This window comes from Cervus canadensis, chromosome 17 (assembly GCF_019320065.1).
Source record: "Cervus canadensis isolate Bull #8, Minnesota chromosome 17, ASM1932006v1, whole genome shotgun sequence".
In the NCBI taxonomy this organism is placed as follows: Eukaryota; Metazoa; Chordata; class Mammalia; order Artiodactyla; family Cervidae; genus Cervus; species Cervus canadensis.
Window position 1 is genome coordinate 63218974 of NC_057402.1, and position 23986 is coordinate 63242959.

General features: G+C 37.7%; 1 protein-coding gene across 17 annotated transcripts in view; it reads right to left on the reverse strand.

The window, feature by feature from the left end:
• Positions 1-825: 825 nt before the first annotated feature.
• The window catches only part of MEF2A (myocyte enhancer factor 2A), a 204659-nt gene continuing 181498 nt past the window's right edge, over positions 826-23986 (reverse strand). For 10 of the 17 annotated variants that reach the window (XM_043434332.1, XM_043434346.1, XM_043434331.1 and 7 more), the window contains 4 exons: positions 13157-13180; positions 9274-9400; positions 6168-6294; positions 826-4928 (listed from right to left, as the gene is read on the reverse strand). In XM_043434332.1, the coding sequence (XP_043290267.1) occupies positions 4568-4928; positions 6168-6294; positions 9274-9400; positions 13157-13180 (639 nt within the window). In that variant the 3' untranslated portion in view covers positions 826-4567. The remainder of the gene's footprint in view (positions 4929-6167; positions 6295-9273; positions 9401-13156; positions 13181-23986) is intronic. The other 7 variants (XM_043434347.1, XM_043434341.1, XM_043434340.1 and 4 more) reach the window with 1 other exon arrangement.

Consider the following 23986-nt stretch of genomic DNA (forward strand, 5'->3'; position numbering starts at 1 on the left):
CAGAAGACCATCATTGAAAAACCATTTTCTTGGCTGGTACCAATCAGACACAGAATCAACTTAAAAACAAGACAGAGCCTAGAGGAAGGCAGGATGCATGGGAGCTAACTAGGAAGTCGCAGTGAATTGATTTCAAGTAGCTGCAGCTGTGATTATTTTTAGCCACAGGCTTCAACCAGCTTTCAAAACCGGCTAATCAGAGTTTCACAGTAGCTAGCAAGTAAAACCAGCACAAAAATTTAGCTTTTAATTTAATTGACAGCAAGAATCTGCTTAGCTGGGAGATGGCTCGGAAGGCAAATCAGAGGAAAAAAACTTTTCACCGCATGTTTAAGATAATTTTTCACATCTGCCACTTTTGAAAATAAAAATTTATTTACTGAATCTGTTTCTGCCACCCGAGCTCAGTATTACTGTATGCATTTTGGGTAAAACAAATCATTTCGCCACCTAAACTTGAAAGAAAAATAAACTGATGACAGTTAAGTTCTAACAAATGCCCCACACCCATCCCCGCACTCTAGTAGCATATCCTGCAGGAAGCTGTTATCAGAGCCTGAATGGGTTTAATGTATCCACACCAACAGGCACAGAACAGCCAGGCTGGCAGATGCCGGGACCAGATCGCTGGCTGCTTCCTGAAGGGTCCAGGGCCGCCCAGGAGGAGAGGCCTCAGGAGCCAAAACAGGAGCGGGGGTGGGGCACTGTAAGTTTCCTCAACCACATCTCAAAGGAAGTAAAAGGGACCTGCAGGTGAAAGAGGTTTGGGGAAGGGAAGAGAAGGGAAAAGAGGGTGACTGGTGGCAAACATGACAGAGTCTGGAGTACACAGGAAAAGCCAGTCCGTCTTTACTGTAGTGAGTGCAGGATACAAATAGTTTACAACAACCTCTAACATTTTCTTAACCATTTGATAAAAAGTTCACTATAATATTTATTGTATAATGAAGGAAAAAAACAACACATTCAGGGAAAAATTGAGATTAACTTATTTTTTCTTAAAAGGTTCATCTCAAGGATGGCAACAAAGTCCAGCTTGTGCCGCCAAACGGTTTTACATGTTCAAACCGTGTACAGCTTCTTGTGTGAACTGTTGACTACAAACATTTACCAAATACATAAATCTCTTTTAAAAAAGCCATTTTAAATATAGCAAAGCAGTGTCTTCTTGCACAGCAAAGTGAAGAAAGTTTCTACAGAGAAATAAAAGTTTTACATTTGTAAAATCTTTTTCACATTCTAATCATCTAGCTTCTTATGATCCAATGCCAGGAGTTTTCTGGTTCCTTATTTACTATGTATTTCTTGTGCGCATGATGGTTAATACAGAAAATATGTTAATGCTTTATTAGCTGTCCTTACAGTAAAAGGAAATGGTAAAACATATATTGTTCTTTTAGAACAAACCCCTGATTTAGTCTCTTAACACAATGGACATAATTAGGGCTCAAAAGATGGAGTTTTGATTGGGACCATCTGTAGACATACAATGGTGACTTTCCCTTTCAATGTAGTACCAGGTAGACTGCTGAAGGAAGTACAGCTGCTGGAAACCGTACTTGAACCAGTGCAATTTACTCTAGCTTTTTTTGTTTTTGTCTTTTAGTAATAAAATACTTCATCTGCAGGGATAAAATTTCTTGCGATGGTGTCATACAAAACACAGGAGTCCAAAAAGGGTAAGAAAAGTAGGTTCTAAAGTAACATGGTTAGTGTCTGCCCCACGCTGAGCTGGTTTCCACCAGGAGATGTGTGTGTGACGTGTTCGTACATGGGGTCTGGGCGAGGGTACCTCTGTCAAGTCCATATGCTCTAAGTCACACTGGGTATATGAGAAAAGGGTTAACAGTCAAATACTCAGTTCCTGAAAATGGAATACATTGTTACTTGGTCAGTGTAATTGAAATACAAACTCCGAGCCTTGGTAATATTATTTTAGAAAACAGTAGTTGTACTGATTATAAACCTGCATAGAAAGAAAGACTATTGAGATACAGTCAGAAAAGCCATCTCGTAAGGCACACAAGAAAATAGACAGTAAATGTGAATGTGTTAACTCCTATTCCATGTACAGCAGAAGTTCATGAACATGCATAAATAAACCAAAGAAGCACTGAACACTTTCAAAGCTATAAATGGTTTACAAAGTGGTAAGGATTATCTTGGAAATTCAGTGTTGGGAAACTGCATTGTTTCAATTAGGTGTGACCTCATGAAGAAATGTGCCTGTAAGTTGTTCAGTAAAATAAGTATATTTAAAATAAAACAAAACAAATCCATTCTGAATAAAAGCCAAATGTCCAAACCGACGAGAGGGGAGAGTGTATCACCCTCCCTTTTTTGGCCTCTATCAAAATTTACTACCCAAAATGTCATTAAAAACAGAATTCCACTCTGCAGCTGTGAACGCCACAAGTTTATCCTGTACCTAACTACCTATGTGTCAGCCAGGAAATCTGGCTGATGATTTGTCACAAACAGCATATGAGTAAAATGTCACAAGGAACGCAATTTAGGGGGAAAAAGCAAAAACGTAAGTAAAAATTGTAGGTAGCTGCTTAATATTAAGTTTAAAATATAAAATAGCAGTAATTTAAAACCCTTATTTTGAGTTTCTCAAGAAAATGAGTATTTAAAAATCGACGATGAAAGATATACAGGACTTTGAATTTTGCCATGGCACAAGCCCAGGGAACTGCCGAACTTGCTGTCACCACTTAGCTGTCTTCCTGAGAGAGTAAGGCCTTGGTCAGCATCTCAGTTGAGGGCATCAGAATGGCAAGAGTCATGCCAAGGATCTGCACCATGAGCGGGCTTCTCCCCACACTGCAGTGTCATTCAACGCACAGAGTGTCCAGAATGACAGTTATCTTGTAACCAGCTGCATCAATCTATTTTAGAGGGTCGAGAAACAAAGATCCCTTCCTCCCCAAATATTCTTCCCTAATCATTTACCACTTATAAAACCTTTGTGCTCATCTACTATTTTGCCATTTTCTCTAACATTAATTAAATTAGGTCAGCTTTTCTACTATATTTTTTTCCTCACAAAAGGCAAGTTTTTAAATAATGCCTTATAAAATCTGTTACAACACATTTTACATTTATGCAGGATGAACTTAACATCAATTTTTTTTGCCACTTTGCTATTTATATACACATATAAAATATATAATAATGCTCAACCCATACAGCACAAAGATTACAATGTAACATCACACATTCACCACCAGTGAGGGGAGAAACCCCTTTATACAATCCTCTGAAAAGACTGGGCCAATAATTAAAATCCAAAGTACAGTATATTTAACAAAATAGTAAATATTAAACAGTGAATACTCTACTTAATAAGGATCTCGCCTTTTCCCCCTAAATTGGCGGCAATCCACAAAAATATATTTTTTAATCTGGTGACCATACAATACATAGGTACTTACATCAAAGGTGATAATATATTTAAGATGCTATATACACAAAGAGTTTGGCTCAACTTTTAATTTACATATAGAATAATAAGTGTTCATGGCTTTTTTTTTCCAAGGTTCTGCTTGCAAGATATTTTTGTTTGTTTTTTTCCCCCTCTCAAAATAAAACTAAAAAGTTAAAACAAGATAAAGCTATTCTCTAAAAAAAAAAAACAAAAGTTACAACATACAGCTTTGGCTTATATAAATAATTCATAGCAGAATGTGTTCAAAAGTAGTGAATATAATTTTATATATAGTCATCAATTTATAAGGGTGTTTTCTTTTATATAAAATATACATGAGCTAAAATCAGTTTAATTTTTATGATATGAATGTAAAAAGAAACTTCTGACATATTCCAATTATAACTTAATATATTAATTTACTGTTAATGCTCTATATCTCTAGGCTAATATTTTCTGAATATCTCATGCGTGTTTTCTATTCTCTCTCTTTTTTATTAGCTAAAGATCACTTCTTTGACCCAGTACATTTTTGTACGTGCAAAACAGTTATGTGTGGGGCTTTTTTGTTATGTTTTTTAATATCAACAGCCCTTTCCCATGCACCTCTTTGCAATAGAGACCCATGCCAGGTTGGGTAATTAATATAAATGACATTTTATGTACAGTATTGCTTTCTTGGTTCCTGCTTTTCTACTGCTCTGTTCTACAAAGCATTTTTCTTAAGTAACTACAGTCACCGCACAGTTAAATAAAACAAGTAGGGGCCCTCTAGGTTTCTGCAAGCTAGTGTGGGAGAATTATATATAGGGTACATGTTTCTCTGCAAAAACTGGTTATCTTATGAAACAAGTAGTCCAAGGAAGTGCCAGACTAGACTCTGCCTACAGGGTGCTCTGTCTGCCATGGTACGCACACCTGCAGGTCTACAAGAGTTAGCAGGTAAGTGCCTGATTCTGTGTACGCAACACACACCCACACATACACACACTCACACCCACATACATATATATGTAAAGGGATATATATGTATGTATGTACATATAAATATATTTAACTCATGTCCTTATTTACCAGTTTAGATATGTAGAGCAGTTCACTGCAGTAACACAAAGTACAAACACCAGCCTGGAAGCCTTAGGTCACCCACGCATCCATCCGCATCCGCTTTACGGAAGGGCTTTCTCTGTCCTCAGAGTTTGGGGGTCGGCCGAGCACAATGGGAGAGTGGAAGTCGCCCCGTGGATCCTCCCGGTCACTGCCGTCATAGGAGCTGCTGGAGCTGCTCAGACTGTCCACCGGGGAGCGGCCCATTTCCTGCCGGGGCTGCGGCTGTGGGGCCTGCGGTGGCGGTGGCGGCGGCTGCTGCTGCTGCTGCTGCTGGAAGCCTGATGGGGTCATTCGATCCCGGGGAGGTGAAATTGGTTCTGACTTAATGTTGATGTTTTGGTTGGTATTAATGGATAAATTTGAACCCTGAGATAACTGCCCTCCAGCACTGAAGGAAAAAAACAAAGATCTGTTAGACAGCTGGTTTGTGAGTGCATCTGCATGAATGCGATACTACAGATACCGCCTGACTGACAAAGAGCCCAGGGTGTGAAACACTGCCAGAACTCCCCAAAGCCAGTTTTGGTGTTTCCTGCAGTGCTTCACACAGAAAAAACAACATATCTCTGCTAAAACCAAAAATGAGTACAGTCAAGATTTCTAGCGGCTGGTTCTATTACCCAAATCTTGGTACTTCTGTGGCTGAAGTTTCCAAAATAGTGTCAGCGGCTGATGCGCGGGGACCGAAGCAGCAGAGGGGCCACGTGGCGCCCTGACCTCGCTCCCTCTCCCCTCTTCTCTGCCTCTGTGATGGACTGCCATCTGTGCTCACAGCAGCTCTCAGAAGGCAGCCATGTCAGCCTACCCTCCAGATGAGTCTCAGAAAGGCTAAGTGAGCGGCTCAGAGGACACAGTAAAGTGTGCACACGCCTTTTCCTCAGTCTGAGCACCAAGCCTTTTCTGCTTGCCTTTGCACGGCCATTTTTAGCGTGCTCATTTAGGATGCTCTGCACACACCCAAGGGCCAAACGCCTGTGTAAACAGAGATTTCCCTCGGGTTCCCTGGCCATTTCTCCATGACTCAGTTCCCGAGGTGACGACCAATGCCAGTGTGCACTGTGGATCTACCAGGATACAGGGAGCCTCTCTGGGGACTTTCAGGCCAAGAGGCTAGGATGCCAGGTGTCCCACGTGTCCTGAGCAGAAGTGACACAGCTAACCTCTTATGCTGTCCCCTCTTCTGGACCGTTCTCCTCCAGCTTCTCCTGGGCTGACTATTCTAGTTTGACCAAAACACCACTCCTTCTCCCCTTGCTAGTGACGCCTGTGCTACTGAGCACCACTGTGATCCCTTTCATGCTGTCTGCAAGGAACACTCTCTTTTGCGAACCCTTCCTGGAGAGGTACAATGTGTGCAGTGAACTGCAGTCAACCACATGAATCCCACATAGCCTGACCCATACAAAAGAAACCCAGCCCCTACCACCCTTCCCTACGATCCAGGGATAAAGCAAAGGGCACAGCTCATTTTCTTATTCTGTCTGTTGATGTGAACCAGAGCAAGGAAACAGAAGGGTGCCAGGTAGGCCTGAATTCCTTCAGGTTGCCTTTTTTCTACCAGTGGAATGAGACACAGGTTGGGAAGCATAGGTATAGGTTTGGGGAAAACATCTAGTCATTTACTCACACGAGAGAGTTGAGGGCTGCTTGTCCTAAATGGTGCTGCTGCCAGGCGGACACCTGTCCCAGAGACAGCATTCCTGGCGAGTTGAAGCCCTGCAGGGCTGACAGGTCTGCACTAGTCAGTGAGTAGTCTAAAAAAGAAGGAAATGTTGCTTGTGTGTGTAATAAAAGGACCATACAACACCTGCTTTTCAAATAGTTGTGCCAAAAGTTTTCTTAGTTTGAAAGAAGCCAGGTACGTCATAACACAAAAAAATTCCCTTTGTGCTTAGTCGTTCAGTCGTGTCCAACGAGCCCGCCAGGCTCCTCTGTCCATGGGGATTCTCCAACAAGAATACTGGACTGGGTTGCCATGCCCTCCTCCAGGGGATCTTCCCAACCCAACGATAGAACCCAGGTCTCCTGCATTGCAGGCGGATTCTTTACTGACTGAGCCACCAGGGAAGCCAAAAACATGCTTATGGTCTACAACTGACAAAAAATTTTCTTTTGGGAGGTTTCTAGGGCCTAGCTATATTCAGTTGTCTGGGATTATTTCAATAAAAGAGGTTTCAATTTTGTACTAAATATTTATAGCTTATTATTTCACAAAAAGTTGAGATACTTATTCCAGGATTGTAAATAGAAATAATAACAGTGCTGTCTCTAAAAGATGTTCCTATACAATTGTTATTTAAAATATATATGCCCACCACTACCCTCATGAACAAAGAGAAACACTCCAGTTCATCCTGACTGCAACTAGTTCAGCATGTCTCATATTTCTGAAGTACAGGGGAAGCAGAAAAGATTCAGGACCCCTTTTCATGGGCTGTCAAGCTTAGTGACATAGACAGTATATTCATTATCATACAATTAACTAATTGCATTTGTTCGAAGTACAGGAACTGTCAAAGATCCCTGATTACATGCAAAGTCAAAGTTCATGAAAAAACTTTGTGTTACAAGACAAAAATGCTTCAGTCATAATCATTTTGGCCAAGACATAGCATGTTAATTCACATGTAGAGTTACTTCAGTTCAACATTAACATTTGTTTTTTTCCATTTAGTTCTAAAGAGAGGTGGCAAAAGCTCTTCTACCTTTAACTTCTTTTTCATGTTTTGAGAGAAGTATTTAAAGAAATGAGTCTCCCTAGTGAATTAGCATTTTAAAAAAGAAACAGTTTAAGCAGCACAGCTGTGCTTGTGATCTTTTCTCAGTCACTGCTCTCTAACATTGCCTTGCCCCGCCCCACAGAAGCTGGGTAGGGGGATCAGTCACACTGCGCCTTCCACAGTGCCTCCAAATCCTTCCAACTACCCACTTGACATGTCTACTTGTCATGATGTCTCTCCAGACAGATCAAGTCTGACATGATCCCACTGGACTCATCATTTCCTCCAAACCTGCCTCTCTCTAGTAAATGGCACCAACTCTCCCCCTAACTGTTCACTCCAGAAATCTGTGGGTGTTACCCTTGATACTTACTTCCACCACCAATGATCAAGTCTAGTCAATTCTAGCTACTATCTCTCAAGCCTGCCCATGTCTCACTGTCTCTACTGCCACCAGCCTAATTTACACCATTAGCATTCATTAGTTGGACTATCATAGTAGCCTCTTGTGTGGTGGTCCCATGCATGCTGTAGTTAAGTGATCATACAAAACAAATATAGTCATGATACCTCTCTGCTTAAAACCTTTTTATGGCTTCCCAATGCTCTCAAGATCATGTCCGAAAGTCCTCAGCAAGGCGTGTGCATCCCAGCCTCCCTCTGTGGTTTCAGCTCTACAGCGATCTGGCCCCGTCAGCCAGGCTCCCACTGCCTCTGTACACAGGGCTCCCCGTTCCTGGAGCCCTCTCCCTACTCTGCCTGGCCGAGGCAGATCAAAGCCTCTTCAGGTCAAAGCTTCAGTGTGGCCCTTAACACAGTGGTGATAAATTATTCCTAGAGCTATTTGTCTTGTGTCTTTCTCCTGTGATAGCCCCTATGTTCCATTGTTAACTGTGCGCTCCTGTATATTTCCAGTGCCTGGCACACAGAACACCCTCAATAAATATGTGCTGAATGGATCCATGAATAAGCTGAGAAGCTGGGAGTGACCTTACAGATGGGCATGAGGAAGTGTCTATATGATTCCTCCACACAGAACTACTGTACTTTTGGAAATGTTGCTCATTTATTCATCCCTGTACTGACTGACTGGCACGTGTTTGATTCTTAACTATGTACAGAAAGGTAGTTGATATACTAATGAAAGACAAAATATAGATGCATGTTTTAAAAAGATAAATAAAGATAATGTGGTAACATTAAACAGAATAGGTGCTCTGAGAGAGAAGTAAGTAGTTACAGGAGTGAGAATGATAAGGGATGGTTCAAGAGAATGTGACTCCATTTTTGTGTTTTGGTAATTCCTTCTGGACTCTGGAAAAAATATTCTTTAAAGCCAATGGCATTTCTAAAAACAAATATAGTGGGGTATCTAAGTTTTCTATTGGAAAAACCTGTCATGAAATGCTCAGTAAACTGTAATGTAACGGTGACCCCCAGCTCAAGAACCATCTCCTCGGCCAACACCCCTCTGAACATTCTAGCTCACAAATTTTCTTTCCTCACCTTCTCAAGATCAGAGTGACTGGCTTTGAAGAGAAATAAGAAAGCTCCTGGTCTTGCCCTCAGGCACAAACAGTAGCAACCAAACGGAGGAAAATGCGACCTGCTGACACAGCTCCCTGAATTCACCTCCCTGAGTCCTGAGGTCCCAAGGGATGCAGTCTTTCCCAAGGTAGGTTGACACAGCATGCAGAAAAACACCTTATTTCAAAAGCTTGGAAGAGTGAGACGCAAATGTTTTGCTCCGTTTGTTGTGCATCATAATTTGATAACAGCTAGTTGTTTCTCAGGAGTAACTAGAAGTTTATGCTGGGGAATCTTTCTATAATCAATGTGTACTGTGTAATTTTTTTCAAGACTAGCATGTGTTTTATTAACATATCCAACTGTGAATCTAAGAAACTTGAAATAATTTATTTCAATAAATATATTTTTAAAGAAATCCCAAAAGCACACACTGAAACAAAACAAAGAAAAAAAAACCCACAAAAGGCGACAGGGCAGGCTTACCTGTGTTGTAGGCGGTCGGCATGGCCGAGTACACCAGGCCCTGCGGAGGCAGGCTTGGAGTTGTCACAGACACCACTGGGGTAGCTAGGGGTTGAGTGGCTTGAGAACTGCTTATCCTTTGGGTATTCTGTGAGAGAGTAGGAAAAAAGTGTTATTCTATGAGTATTTATATTTAAGCTTAATATTGAAAATAGAACATTCAATTTAAAAGTGACATTTTTCACAGTTTTATGATGTGAACATCATTATTCCCTGAAGCAAGTGATCATGTGAAAACTTTAAAAATACCAATGAAAATAACTAAATATTTAATTTTAAGGGATGTATTTTACATTAATCATTCATTTTCCCCTAGTGCCTTTTTCAGAGAGTTTACTGATGTCAGAGATACAACCTTAAAATAGAAACTTGCATTAGGGCTGATAACACTTACATGTGAACATAAATGAGGACTTGATGCCCCTTATAAAGACTGCCAGGCTACCCTACCTAGGTAAGATATGTGTAGATTTTAAATACCCGAGGATAGCAAGGTTATCTGTATATATAGATTATAAGTCCATGAGAGTCCAAGAGAGTTCAAAACTACTTCTATTTGCTGGATTTACAAATTAACAGGGTTTGAAGTCATAGCTTACTAAACTGCAGCTTGTATTCATATTTCCTTCCCTGAGATCCTGCAGTTAACACACACACAAATATGTATATGTGTGTGTGTATTTAGATATAAATTTTTATTAAGTTTTTTTAAAGAACAGTTTTAGGTTCACAGAAAAACTGATGAAAAGGTACAGAGATTTACCATATACTCCCTGACCCTATACATGCAGAGCCTCTCCCATCATCCATCATTGACCTGTTGTTTTTTTTTTTTCTCATTGACCTGTTTTTTAACGGCAGACTCAGACATGTATCCCTTCTCCAAATGCTTATGAATGGAGAAGCTTTGAGTAGAGAGCTTTTAAATAAAATATAATACTTCTGATAGGGCTGTGGATGACCAATGGTAAATGCTTGCTGACCGACAGCATCTACATAGTATCCTATCTACAGTGGGAGTGAAACAAAATGAACTACAAAATAATCAAGTCAGTTTAAGACAGTCACCATTCTATAAGGGTATGGGTATGAAAGAGCAGTTTCTCACAACGCTGCCTCAAGCGAACACGTTCTAAAACTGAGAATCAGCAAAAGAGAGACTCCAAGTCCCATGTGGTTAGAACACAAGAAGGCTAAAGCATAAATCCGGGGTTATTTTTTTCTAAATGAAGAAATTACAGCCTGGTAACTGAGATTTAGGGGGCCTAAGCCATATCAAAGTATAACTCAGTGCCCTTGAGATTACAGAAAGTCAGGATGTCATTCAGTTTTCCCTATCACTATTTCAAATGGTAATCAGATTGAAGACATTTGGTTAGATCTAGATATTTCATATCTCATTTTATTTCCTTTTAGTTTGTATTTTCTATCCAATCTTAAGTCAGAGGATGTTAGAAAGACCACTCAGGCTATGCTGGCCTGATTCTTGTCCCAGATTCACTAATTCCTGAGCCCTGGAAAAATCCTTTCCCCTCTCCAAATCTCTCCGGTTGTAAAGCAGAGAAGACGGTGACTGCTGCACTGCTGCTCTGTAATACTATTGTGAGAATCTAGTAAGGCAACAGTCAGAAGCGCTCTGATAAATTAAGTACTTCAGAAATGTCAGACATATCCTTAAATTATTGTTCTAAGATACTCTCTGGCCCAAGATTTCTTTTCTTTTTTTTTAAAGGTACATATAGTTATTCCTTCTGATCCATAGCTACTCCCTTGGAGCTGTCAGAAAGGAGAGTTGTTCTAGAATTGCAAGACTTCTAAAGGCATCTCTATAGCCTGGCTCTAAAGGGGCCGTTAGTGTAGTTTCCAGGGCACTCAGTTTGGGTCAGAGCCACTCATGATTCTATTCTAGAGCTCAAGCCAGTTTGAACAACTTTCTGGACTGTAACAGATTGTGTCTCTGACTGATTTGGTTCTGACACACAGAACTCTGCATTTTAATTAACTTTTAGAATTTGAATTAGCTTAAGTTTTAGAGACTATCAATGACTATTTACAGTTTTTGGTTAAGTATTTGTTTCTTAATCAAAAGTATTTTTATGTGCTAGATTTTACAGTCTTCAAATACTTAGAAATTTACCTTTGAGATTTTGTAATTGAGGGTATACTTTACGGAAAGTAAAAGTCAACATATAACAACTAGGTATACATTTTTGTCTCAGCATCAAGTTAAAAATTTTAGTGAATTTTTGAGACAGAGATCTACTTTGAGAGAACAGAGAACAGAGATCTGTTCTCACAAATTTTGTCACTGAAACTTCAAGAGTCAAATACTAGGTGAAAAACACAGTATGACATGGTCTTTTGGCCTGGCTCTATCAGTGCCATACCTTCACCTCCATGGACGTCTCCTAACGTGACCTCAAGATGGGGTGGTGGTGGTGGTGTGTGTGTCTGTAAAACGGTGACACTCCAATATATTGGTTCTACCCACCAAGGCTCATAATCTCAATGGCACTGATTTCCACAGCCGCTAGAGGGCAACACACTGCTAGATAATTCATAAATTCACAAGGAAGCATTCATGATTAACTTCTTAAGGGTATAAATAGTGAGGTTTAATCTAAGACAAATTACTTAATCTTAAACTATCATTTGCTAATCATTATTGTATCAGTAAGTAAAGTATTTCACCAAAAGATACTTAAAATCTGCACATGATATAATCCAACACCACAAGAATTCCATGGCCTAGAGATATCCATGGACTGTGTAGTCCTTGGGGTCGCAAAGAGTCGGACATGACTGAGCAACTTTCACTTTTATCACTTTCAGTGTATTTTAGTTACCCAATGTGAAACCACATCCAAAACTGTGAGAGTGATCACAAAGTTAAAGAAGAATCTCTAATTTTAAGGACAGAGCACAGACAACCTTATTTGAAAAGAAACAAATTGTGCAAAACACACCAGCATGCATATATATGTAATAATAAAATGTAAAACGAACAGATGCCTTTCCCCCATGCTTTCATGCAATCTAAACCCCTGTCCATGCTAAAAACTAAACATTTTCAAGTCTTTAGTCCCCTTAAAGTCACCTAATTAGCAGCTGACTTCGAAATCAGAAGATCAGTTCTGTGAGGTTTGAGTTTTAGTTCCCAAAGAAATAGAGCAACTGAAAGTTATTTTTAGTCAAATTTGTTTTCTAGAAGAAAAGCCAATAGAAATCATTTGTTTTTGAAAAAAAGTAACAGCTACTATTAAGGACAGAATATCTTCTGATAGAAAAAAAGGAAGTTTGTGTATGTTCAATTAAAGACATTCGTTTTAATAAACAGGGAACCCCCTTGTGGTTCAGATTGTCTCATGCAGGATGAAATAATTCTAACTCTGTGAAAAAGGTGACCTCACCAAAAATGATGTAATCTTTTTGAAAGAAAGAGAAACAACACAAGACAGTGTGTTACAATCTGACGAACTGTGAGGGTGAAGTCATTTTCTAAAAATATATTAATAATTTGGGGGAACTACATAAGGTATTTTATATCTTTCCTTAAAAAATTCTTTAACATGTCTTGTGATCATGGACAGCTACTGTTTATAAAGGCTCTATTCCAAAGTTTCCAGAACAAATAAAACACGTCAAGATATGTAATTATGAGTAGAAAAACCACATTCTGCAGTACCAGTGCTTGGTTCAGTTATTCAAAATGTTTGGACAGTATTTAACATCAAGAAAAAAAAAATCTGTGTAACAAAGGGAACATTACTCAGATGAAAACACTGAAAAGAATTAGTACTTTCATATTTTTTTCAACTCCATTCAAGTAGAAACCCACACTCACCAACTCCAATTCCTCTTCCTCCGACTGCACTCAGCACATAAGAGGAATAAGAGAGTTACTAAGACTGTTGGTACTTGAATATAAAATACTTCTTTAGAAAAACATGTTATCTGAACACTATCAGTTGTCTGGAAATCTAAAGAGATGATTATATAGGCAGTGAGTACAAATATACATTATTTATTGTCTCTGTACCTGTAGCTGACTTCAAAAGACTGGAAAGATTCTTTTAAAATCTCTACGGCCAGGATTTAAAGACCCTCCTACCCCAGTTTGTTCTGCTCTTATGCCATGCTGCGATAACATATAAAAGGATTTCCTAATCATGAAACTAGTTTCTGTTTGGAATCTGGAGAATGCTAACAAACACTTTTTTTTTTGTTTTCGTTTGTTCAGACGCTAAGTTGTGTCCGACTCTTTGTGACCCCACGAACTGCAGCACATCAGGCTTCCCTGTCCTTCACAATCTTCTGAAATTTGCTCAATACTTACATCTAAATCCTGCCATCCCTACCCTACCTGGTTACACATGTACATTTATCTTAATTAAATTCTGTGGTGGGCAGAAATTATTTTGTTTTCTTTTCTCCCACAGTAACTAACGCAGTATTATGAAACAATAAGAACTCAAATATCTGTTAATAAGTACAACAGTTTTACAAATTTATATATTTATCATTTGCAAATACAATTTTCAAATGAGTATAATAACTTCAATGGAGAAAAGCCACATAAAGAAAATGAGAGGAAAAATGAACTGATAACAATCACCTAAATAAAGAAAATGAGAGGAGAAATGAATTGATAAATCATACAGAAAAGAATGAAACATATTGCTCCTTTTCTTTCTACACATCTAAAAATATGAATAAGCTAGAATAATCCAACTAGTTTTTTAAAATTATTTTACTTGAGTAAGTCAAGCTTCTCTGTCAATCTGTGAAAGGTATCTTTATAAGCATCAGCGATACATGAAGTCCCAACCTGAAAGCAGGTTTATCTGCAGACAAGTGTGAAACAGGAGTGAGGCTCATTACTGACTGAAAAATAACTACCTGGCCTATAAACTGCTGTTTCAAACGTGGCAAAATCCTCTTCAACTGTGTTGTTATAGATATCTTCACCCATCTCCAACTGTTAAGACACATCAAAATACTATGGGTGTGTGTGTATTCAGTTTTCACTTTAACTTACAGGGATAACAGTGTAAATACTAATAGTTTCTGGGGCAGATTTTACAATTCCACAGAGATGCTTCATGAACTCTTAAAAAAAGACCACGATAACTGACAAGTTGCTAAATGTCAAACTTGTAGTTTGTCCATCAATTTTGCAGTTTATTACAATTCTTATAAACCTATTTCTATGCCTTAAATGAAACTTCGTATAGTTTTTATTTCTGAAGGATAGTGGCAGTATTCCACATCCAGTTCCTGAAAGATGAACAAATGACTAGGATTCTCCACTATAAAAATCACTATTTTTCTTTTTATAATCAATGATTATTTGGGGAGTGACATTCTGAGACTTATTAAATATCCTGTTTCTCCTTAAATTTTTGCTAACTTTAGCACTCATTCATTGACCTTGCCTTCAAGGTCTGCACTATCGTATTATAATGGTGATTTGCCATTTCTCTTATTCTTTCTACATGCGTTGATTAGAATTCTTCTCTAACGAAGAGCTGTCCCTTCTACATTTATTTAATCACTAAGTAACAGTCTCACTATTTTTTAAATTCTTTGTGTTATAATCCAGTAATATTATTATTTATTTTGCTATTTTTTTTCTTTAAACCTTTATTTTTTGAGCAGTTTAGGCTGACAGCAAAATTGAGGGGCATACACAGAGATTTTCCATAAACTCCCTGCTCTCACATATACATAGCTTTCCCTATTACCAAAGTGGTACACTTGTTACCATTATCACCCAACATCCCTAGTTTACATTAGGATTTATTCTTGGTGTTGCATATTCTAGGGGTTTGTTCAAATGTATCCACCGTTATAATATCAGAATGTTTCACTGCACTAAAATGCTCCATCCTTTGCCTATTCATCCCTCCCTTCCTCCAACCCCTGATCTTTTTTACTATTTTCATAGTTTTTGCCTTTTCCAGAATGTTGGAACCATGCAGGATGTAGCCTTTTCAGATTGGCTTCTTTCACTTAGTAACATGTATTTAATTTTCCTCCATTTCTTTTTATGGCTCAATCGCTTATTTCTTTTAGCACTGAAAAGTACTCCATTGTCTGGATATACCACATTTTATCCAGTTACCCACTAAAGAACATCTTGGTTGCTTCTAAGTTTTGACAATTATGAATAAAGCTGCTATAAACATCCATGTGCAAGTTTTTATGCCGGTAAATACCTAGGAGTGTGATTGCTGGATCATATGGTAAAAGTATGCTTAGTTTTGTAAGTGGAGAAGGAAATGGCAACCGACTCCAACATTCTTGCCTAGAGAATCCCATGGACAGAGGAGCCTGGTGGGCTGCTGCACAGTCGGTCATGACTGAAGCGACTTAGCATGCATGCATGCGTTGGAGAAGGAAATGGCAACCCACTCCAGTATTCTTGCCTGGAGAATTCTAGGGACGGAGAAGCCTGGTGGGCTGCCGTCTGTGGGGTCGCACAGAGTTGGACACAACTGAAGCGACTTAGCAGCAGCAGCAGCAGTTCTGTAAGAAATCACCTGTCTTCCAAAGTTGCTTACCATTTGGCATTACCACCAGCAATTTGTGACAATTCCTATTGTTCCACAAACTCACCAGCATTTCGTGTTCTCAGTGTTCCAGATTTTGGTCATTCTAACATGCATGTAGTAGTATATCATTATTGTTTATTTTGCATTTCCCTAATAACATATGATGTGGAATGTCTTTTCATATGTTTATTTTTTCATCTGTATATCTTCTTTGATGAGCTGTCTATTAAGGTCTTTGGCCCACTTTATAATTGAGTTGTTTTCTTATTGTTGAGTCTTAAAGAGTTCTTTGTATAGTCTGGGTAGAAGTCCTTTATTGGAAGTGTCCCTTGTAAGTATTTTCTCCCAGTCTTTGGCTGGTATTCTCATTCTCTTGACATCTTTTGCAATTATTTCTGTGTGGATCATGCCAATAGTGTCACATCCAAAAATGCATCACTGTACCCAAGGTCATTTAGGTTTTCTCATTTATTATTGTCTAAGAATATCTGAGTTTTGCATTTAAAAATTTTGGTCTGCAATCCATTTTGAGTTAATTTTTGTGAAGAGTCTGAAACTGAGTAGGGCCCTGTGGGGCTCCCAGGCACAGAGGCCTTTCTGTCCCCCGTTTTTTGTAAGCAAGACTTTCTACATGCATTAATTAGAGTACCTCTCTAAGGAAGAGCTGTCCCTTTCTCCATTTATTTATTCAGTCACTAAGTAATAATCTCACTATTTTTCATTCTTTGTGTTATAATCCAATAATATTTTTTGTTGTTTAAATTATTCTAGATCTGGCCATTGGGAGCTCCTCGGAAAAGTTGGTTCCTATGACTTGACATATATTTCCTCATCCGCTGGCACCTCTGGATCACTGAGCATTTTCCTGGCCCTAGCTCTACAATCAATCACTTCTCCAAGGAGGCCTGATTCCTGTCACTGGAGAATGGAGCTTAGAAACTAGGACCTGAGAGCTAGGTGTGCTCAGTTTCCAGGTTTCACTGATTTAAGACTCAGCAGTCAGAGCTAGGAAATATCAGATGTATTCCAATTCATGTGTACACACATCTATACTTTTGTATCTATCTGTATATATGTTAAAAAAATACATTTATTCTGAAACCTCCAACTACAATCCAGAAAAACAGGGTTCATTATAACCTTCCCATTCACCTTGCTTAACTGAAACTTTATTTCTCAAAAAACCAGCTTTATCTACAATGTATAGTATTCACTTATTTAAGGGTGTGTGTGTGTGTGTGTGTGTGTGTGTAACAAATTTACCATCTTGAGCAATAGTTTCCAAAGTTATTTAGACCAGTTCATCCCCTTCCATATCGTATCACTCATTTTTAATAATTATTCATGTATTTCATCTTGGGTTCCCCTGGAATCCTGGTTGATTTTTTAAATTGCATATAGTTAAAAAAAATCACTCTATATTGTATAGTTTTGTAGGTTTTATCAAAAGCATAGCTTCATGTATCCAACAATACAGTACCACATCCCCTCAAAAATTCCCTATACTACTCCTTTTGTAGTCAACTTTTCCTTACCCCTGGCAACCACTTATCTGTTCTGCATTTTCCAGAATGAAATATAAATGCAATCATATACTGTATCTTTGGATTTGGCTTCTTTCAATTAGCAAAATTCATTTAAGATTCATTTATATTGTTGTGAATTAAATTCATCCTTTTTTTTTTTTTTAATTGCTGAGCAATATTCCTTTCTGCAGATGTACCAGAGTGTGTATATGCATTGAGCTGCTGGAAGGTTATTTCTGTTGTTTTCTTTGGGGGAAATTAGTGAAAAATACAGTTTCTGTATAAGCATGGTTTTCAATTCACTTGAATAAATTCTCTAGAAGCAAGACTGTTGGGTTGTATGACAAATACATATTTAACTTTATAAGAAGTTGCCAAACTGCTTTCCAAAGTGGGGCTACTATTTTGCATTCTAAGTAGGAATACATGAGAATTCTGGCATCCTTGCCAGAACTTGGCACTTATAGTTTTTTTGGTTTTGTTTTTGTAATTTTAGCCACTCTAACAGGTGTGTAGTTGTATCATTCTGGATACAAGTCTTCTACTAGATCAGTGATTTTATAAATATTCTCTCCTAATCTGTAGACTGATTTTTTATTCTCTGAACAGGGCCTTTTCATGGAGTGAATCTTAAACTTTGATAAATAGCAATATATCCATTTTTTATGGATTATGCTCTTGGTGCAATTCTCCAATGTTTTCTTCTAAAGTGTCACAGTTTTGTGTTTTACATTTGGATCTATAATACATTTTGAGTTAATTTTTGTATAGGGTTAAGAATTACATTTTGAGGTTCTGTTTTTGCATACTAACGCTAAATTGCTGCAGCACCATTAGTTGTACTGACTATCCTTACTCCATTGAATAGCCTTACTATCTTTGTAAAAAACCAACTAAATATATTTTCTGGGCTCTCTTTGACCTATGGTGCTCTTCTTTTCCCCAGTACCACACATTTTTTTAAGAAATATTTATGTGGTTATGCCCTGTATGCATTTAATTTTTTTGCCTTACTGCCTCATCCAGGACTTCCAGCACAATGTTGAATATGAGTGGTGAGAATAAAACATCACTGTCTAGTTTCTAATATTATTTTACTAAAAGACTGAAGTTTCCTCTTATTAAGTATATTAGTTGCAGGATTTCTGAAAACAGTCTTCATTAGGCTAAAAGAGTTCCTTTCTTCCCCTAGTTTGGTGAAAGTTATTTTTATTATGAATAAAAGTTGAATTCTTTTAACATGGTAAATTATAGTGATAAACTTAGAATCAGCCTTTGGTTTGACTCCTTTTCTCTACTGTCTTTCTGTTTTAAGTTTCATTAATTTCTGCTCATTTTTTCCTTTTCTTCTGGTTCCTTAGGGTTAAGTTCACTCTTTTTTTCTCTTCTAAAGTAAAAGCTTACTGATTTGGGACCTTCCTCTTTTCTAATATAAGTACTATGAATTTCCCCTCTCAACACTCCTCCTAGTTGGTCTCCAAAATTCTGATATGCTATAGATTTCAAAATTTCTCTTGATAGTTCGTTTTTGACCCATAAGCTATTTAAAAACATGTTCTTTAATTCTGTATGTGGAGGTTTTCCTGTTGTCTTTCTGTTATTGATTTTATTATGGTCAGAGACTGTAATATGTATGATTTCAATTCTTTGAAATTTGCTGAGGTTTGTTTTATGATACACAATACCCTACTGCATGTTGCAAGTGCTCTAAAGAAGAAATATATGTTCTGCTATGCAAAATGAAGGGTTCTATAAATGTTTCTTACATCAGGCTGGTTTAATATTTCTCAGCCACCCAGATCCTTAACTGAATTTTCTGCCTACTTGTTCTATCAACTACTGAGAGAAGAGTGTTGAATGTTCCAACTACAATTATGGAGTTTTCTCTTCCACTTTTTAGTTGTATCATCTTTGCTTACTGTATTTTGAATGTTTACTGTTAGGTGCATACACATTAAAGATATTTCTTGGAATATGTAATATTCTTCTTTCAGTTCAGTTCAGTTGCTCAGGCATGTCAGATTCTTTGTGACCCCATGGACTGCAGCACACCAGGCTTCCCTGTCCATCACCAATTCCCAGAGCTTGCTCAAACTCATGTCCATCAAGTCGGAGATGCCATCCAACCATCTCAACCTCTGTCATCTCCTTCTCCAGCCTTCAGTCTTTCCCAGCATCAGAGTCTTTTCCAATGAGTCAGTTCTTTGCATCAGGTGGCCAAAGTATTGGAGTTTCAGCTTCAGCATCAGTCTTTCCAAAGAATATTCAGGACTGATTTCCTTTAGGATTGACTGGTTTGATCTCTTTGCAGTCCAATGAGCCCAAGGGACTCTCAAGAGTCTTCTCCAACACCACAGTTCAAAAGCATCAACTCTTTGGTGCTCAGCTTTCTTTATGGCCCAACTTGCTCATTGATACATGACTACTGGAAAAACTAAAGCTTTGGCTAGACAGACCCTTGTTGGCAAATATTTGTCAGCAAATATTCTTCTTTATCCTTGATAATATTCCTTATTGTGAAGTCTACATTGTTTGAACTTAATATAGCTTTACTAGCTTTCTTTTGGCTAATGTTTGCATAGTATATTTTTCTCCATCTTTTTACCTATGTCTTTATACTTAAAGTGGGGTCCTTACAGACATTGTGTATTATGACCTTTTTTTTTTTTTTTTAAAAACCAATCTGACATTTTGTCTTTTGATGTTTACGTGTATAGTTTGGATTAAAATCTACAATCTTGCTAGCTCTATTTCATTTGCTCCATCTGTTCTTTATTTTCTGCCTTTTCTCCCATTTCTTGGGATACTGGAGCATATTTTGTATTTCTATTTTATCTCTATTGACTTATCATTTATACCTTTTTTTATTTCCTATAGTTTTACTAGGGTTTACAATATATACTTTCAGTTAATTTGAGTTAACCTTCAAATGTATACCTCATCATGTGTAAAGACCTATAAAAGTATATTTCTAATTCTCCACTCTGTCATCATATTAGGTTGGTACAAAAGTAATTGTGCTTTCACACTGTTGAACTTTGCTGTTTGATATTGGAATACATTCTTAAATAAATGTGGTTATGTCATAACATCATTTTAATGTACAATTCTCACTTTATTTTTCTGCTAATGATTTACTTTGTGTGTGTATTAATCACGGTCGTGTTCGACTCTTTGTGACCTCATGGAGCCTGCCAGGCTGCTATGTCCACGGAAATCTCCAGGCAAGAATACTGGAGTGGGTTGCCATTTCCTCCTCCATAATAACTTACTACTTGCTGTTTATATTTATTTTAGACTAGAGAAATGAGTTAAGACAAAAAGCAAATTCAAGCAATTTTCTTATTCAAGTTTAAAATGGATTGTAAAGCAGCAGAGACAACTTGCAGTATCAACAACGCATTTGGCCCAGGAACTGTTAACAAATGTACAGAGCAGTGGTAGTTGAAGAAGTTTTGCAAAGGAGAGAAAGCCTTGCAGATGAGGAGAACAGTGGCCAGCCATCAGAAATTGACAATGACCACGTGAGAGGATCATCGAAGCTGATCCTCTTACAACTACAGCAGAAGTTGCCAAAGAATTCAACACTGACCATTGTACAGTCGGTTGGCATTTAAAGCAAACTGGAAAGGTGTAAAAGCTCAGTAAGTGGGTGCCACAGGAGCTGACTGAAAAATAAAAGAAACTGTCATTTTGAAGTGTCATCTTCTTTTATTCTATGCAACAATGATGAATCAGTGGTTGATGGGATTGTGAAGTATGACGAAAAATGGATTTTATACAACCACCAGCAACGACCAGTTCAGTGGTTAGACTCTCAGCTCCAAAGCACTTCCCAAAGCCAAACTAGTACCAAAAAAAGATCACAGTCACTGTTTGGTGATTTGTTGCCTGTCTTATCCACTATGGTTTTCTGAATCCTGATGAAACCATTACATGTGGGAAGTATGTTCAGCAAATCAATGAGATGCATCAAAAACTGCAATGCCTACAGCTGAAATTAGTCAACAGAATGGGCCCAATTCTTCTCCAGGACAACATCCGACCACACATTGCACAATCAACACTTCAAAAGTTGAATGAATAGGGCTATGAAGTTTTGCCTCATCCACCTTATTCACCTGACCTCTTGCCAACCGATTACCACTTCTTCAAGCATCTTGACAACTTCTTGCAGAGAAAATGCTTCCACAACCAGCAGGAGGCAGAAAATGCTTTCCAAGAGTTTGCTGAATCCCAAAGCATGGGTTTTTATTCTATAGGAATAAACAAACTTATTTCTTGTTGGCAAAAATGTGTTGATTATAATGATTGCTCTTTTGATTAATAAATATATGTTTGAACCTAGTTAGAGTGATATAAAATTCATGATCCAAAACCACAATTACTCTTTCACCAACTTAATATTAATATATTTTATTTCTACATGTGCCGTAAACACAAAAGTCACTGCCACTGCTTTTGCTTTAGAGAGTCAACTATCTTTTGAAGCAAGTAAGAAGAGGGAAGATAGCCAGATCTTGGTTTCTAATAACATTCTCCAAAAAACAGCCAAGGTTCCTCAGAGAAATGCCTGATTCTAGAACTTGAGCAGAAAATACACAAGATGATCCTGAAGCATTCCAAAGTAACCAGAAAATAAAACAGTAACTCCCCTACCTTTTCCCCTGCTAAAAAACCCCCACAACAACAAGGGCATATAAAAGGGGACAGGAACCAAGTGAATAGTCCTCAAGAGCTAAAGCTGGAACAATCTGAGCAACAGAATAAACCAGCACTAGTAGAATCATATATTAACAAAATTTAGTACTACTACAACCCAAAGTATAAAATCAATGTATATGAGTTCATATTAATATAAATAAATGATTAAATGAGACAGAACAATAAGTGACCTGTGCAGAAGAACTCCAAATAATGTATGAGTATAATATGCCCTAAAAGAGGTAGAATATAACCGCCATTCCTTATATGTGGGCCTCACACAGTAACTTCCTTCCAAAGAGGGCAGTATGGGAAGGGGGAAAAGAGTAGCCAGTGAAATACTACACCAGCAAGGTGATCAAAGTGATCAACAGTCACGGTGATAGTATGTACCCTTGATATAATGTGACGAAAAGGGCACATTAGTTCCATGACCTTTTTCCCTCAAATGTGTAACACCAGCCTAACCATGAGGAAAACATCAGAAACACTGCAACTGAGGAACATTCTACAGCATATCTGACCAGTACTCCTCAGAATTGTCAAGGTCATTAAAGTAAGTAAAGTCTTAGATAAATATCAAAGACAAGAAGAACCTAAAAAGACATGACTACTAAATTTGACATGGTATCTTGGATTGCATTCCAGAACAGAAAAAGACATAAGGTTAAAAACTAAGAGTATTTGAATACTCTGGACTTTAAAACAATTTATAAATGAACTTTATAGCACTTTATCAACATAGACTCATTAGCTGTAATACTAATCTGTTAGTAACAGGAGAAACTGAGTATGAAGCATATAGGAACTTTCTGTACTATCTTTGCTATCTTTATATAAATTTAAAACTGTTCTAAAATTGAAATTTATAAAATGGAAGACAAAATTAACTTTGTTTTTATCTTCGTTTATTCCATTTCCATTGTTCTTTATTTTTATTTATTGTACAGATCCAAGAATTTTTTGGTAGCATGTTCCTTCTTCCAAAGGACATCCTTTAATATTTTTTTGTATGTCTCTTGGCAATAAATTCCCACATTTTTGTTTGAGAAAGTTTTTATTTCTTTTTCATATCTTGAAAGATACTTTTGCTAGGTACAGAATTCTAGGTTGAGAGGAAATTTTACTTTGTTTTTTGTTTTCTTTTGACTCTTCTCTTTACATTTCAGTCTGGGTAATTCTATGGATGGATTTTTATAACACTGTACAGGAGGCAGTGACCAAACCATCCCCAAGAAAAAGAAATAAAACAAAGCAAAATGGTTGTCTGAAGAGGCCTTACACATAGCTGAGGAAAGAAGAGAGGGGAAAGGCAAAGGAGAAAATGAAAGATATACTCATCTAAATGCAGAGTTCTAAAGAATAGCAAGGAGAGAGAAGAAAGACTTCTTAAGTGAATAGTGCAAAGAAATAGAGGAAAACAACAGGATGGGAAAGACTAGAGATCTCTTCAAGAACCTTAACAGATACCAAGGAATATTTCATGCAAGATGGGTACATTAAAGGACAGAAACAGTATGGACCTAACAGAAGCAGAAGAGATTAAAAAGAGGTGGCAAGAATACACAGAAGAAATGTACAAAAAGGTCTCAATGACCTGGATAACCACAATGGTATGATCACTCACCTAGAGTAAGACATCCTAGAGTGTGAAGTTACATGGGCATTAGGAATCATTACTATGAACAAAGAGGTGATGGAATGTCAAATGAACTATTTCAAATCTGAAAAGATGATGCTGTTAAAGTGCTGCATTCAATAAGCCAGCAAATTTGGAAAACTCAGCAGTGGCCACAGGAATGGAAAAGGTCAGCTTTCATTCCAATCCTAAAGAAAGGCAATGCCAAAGAATGTTCAAACTACTGCACAACTGTACTCATTTCACATGCT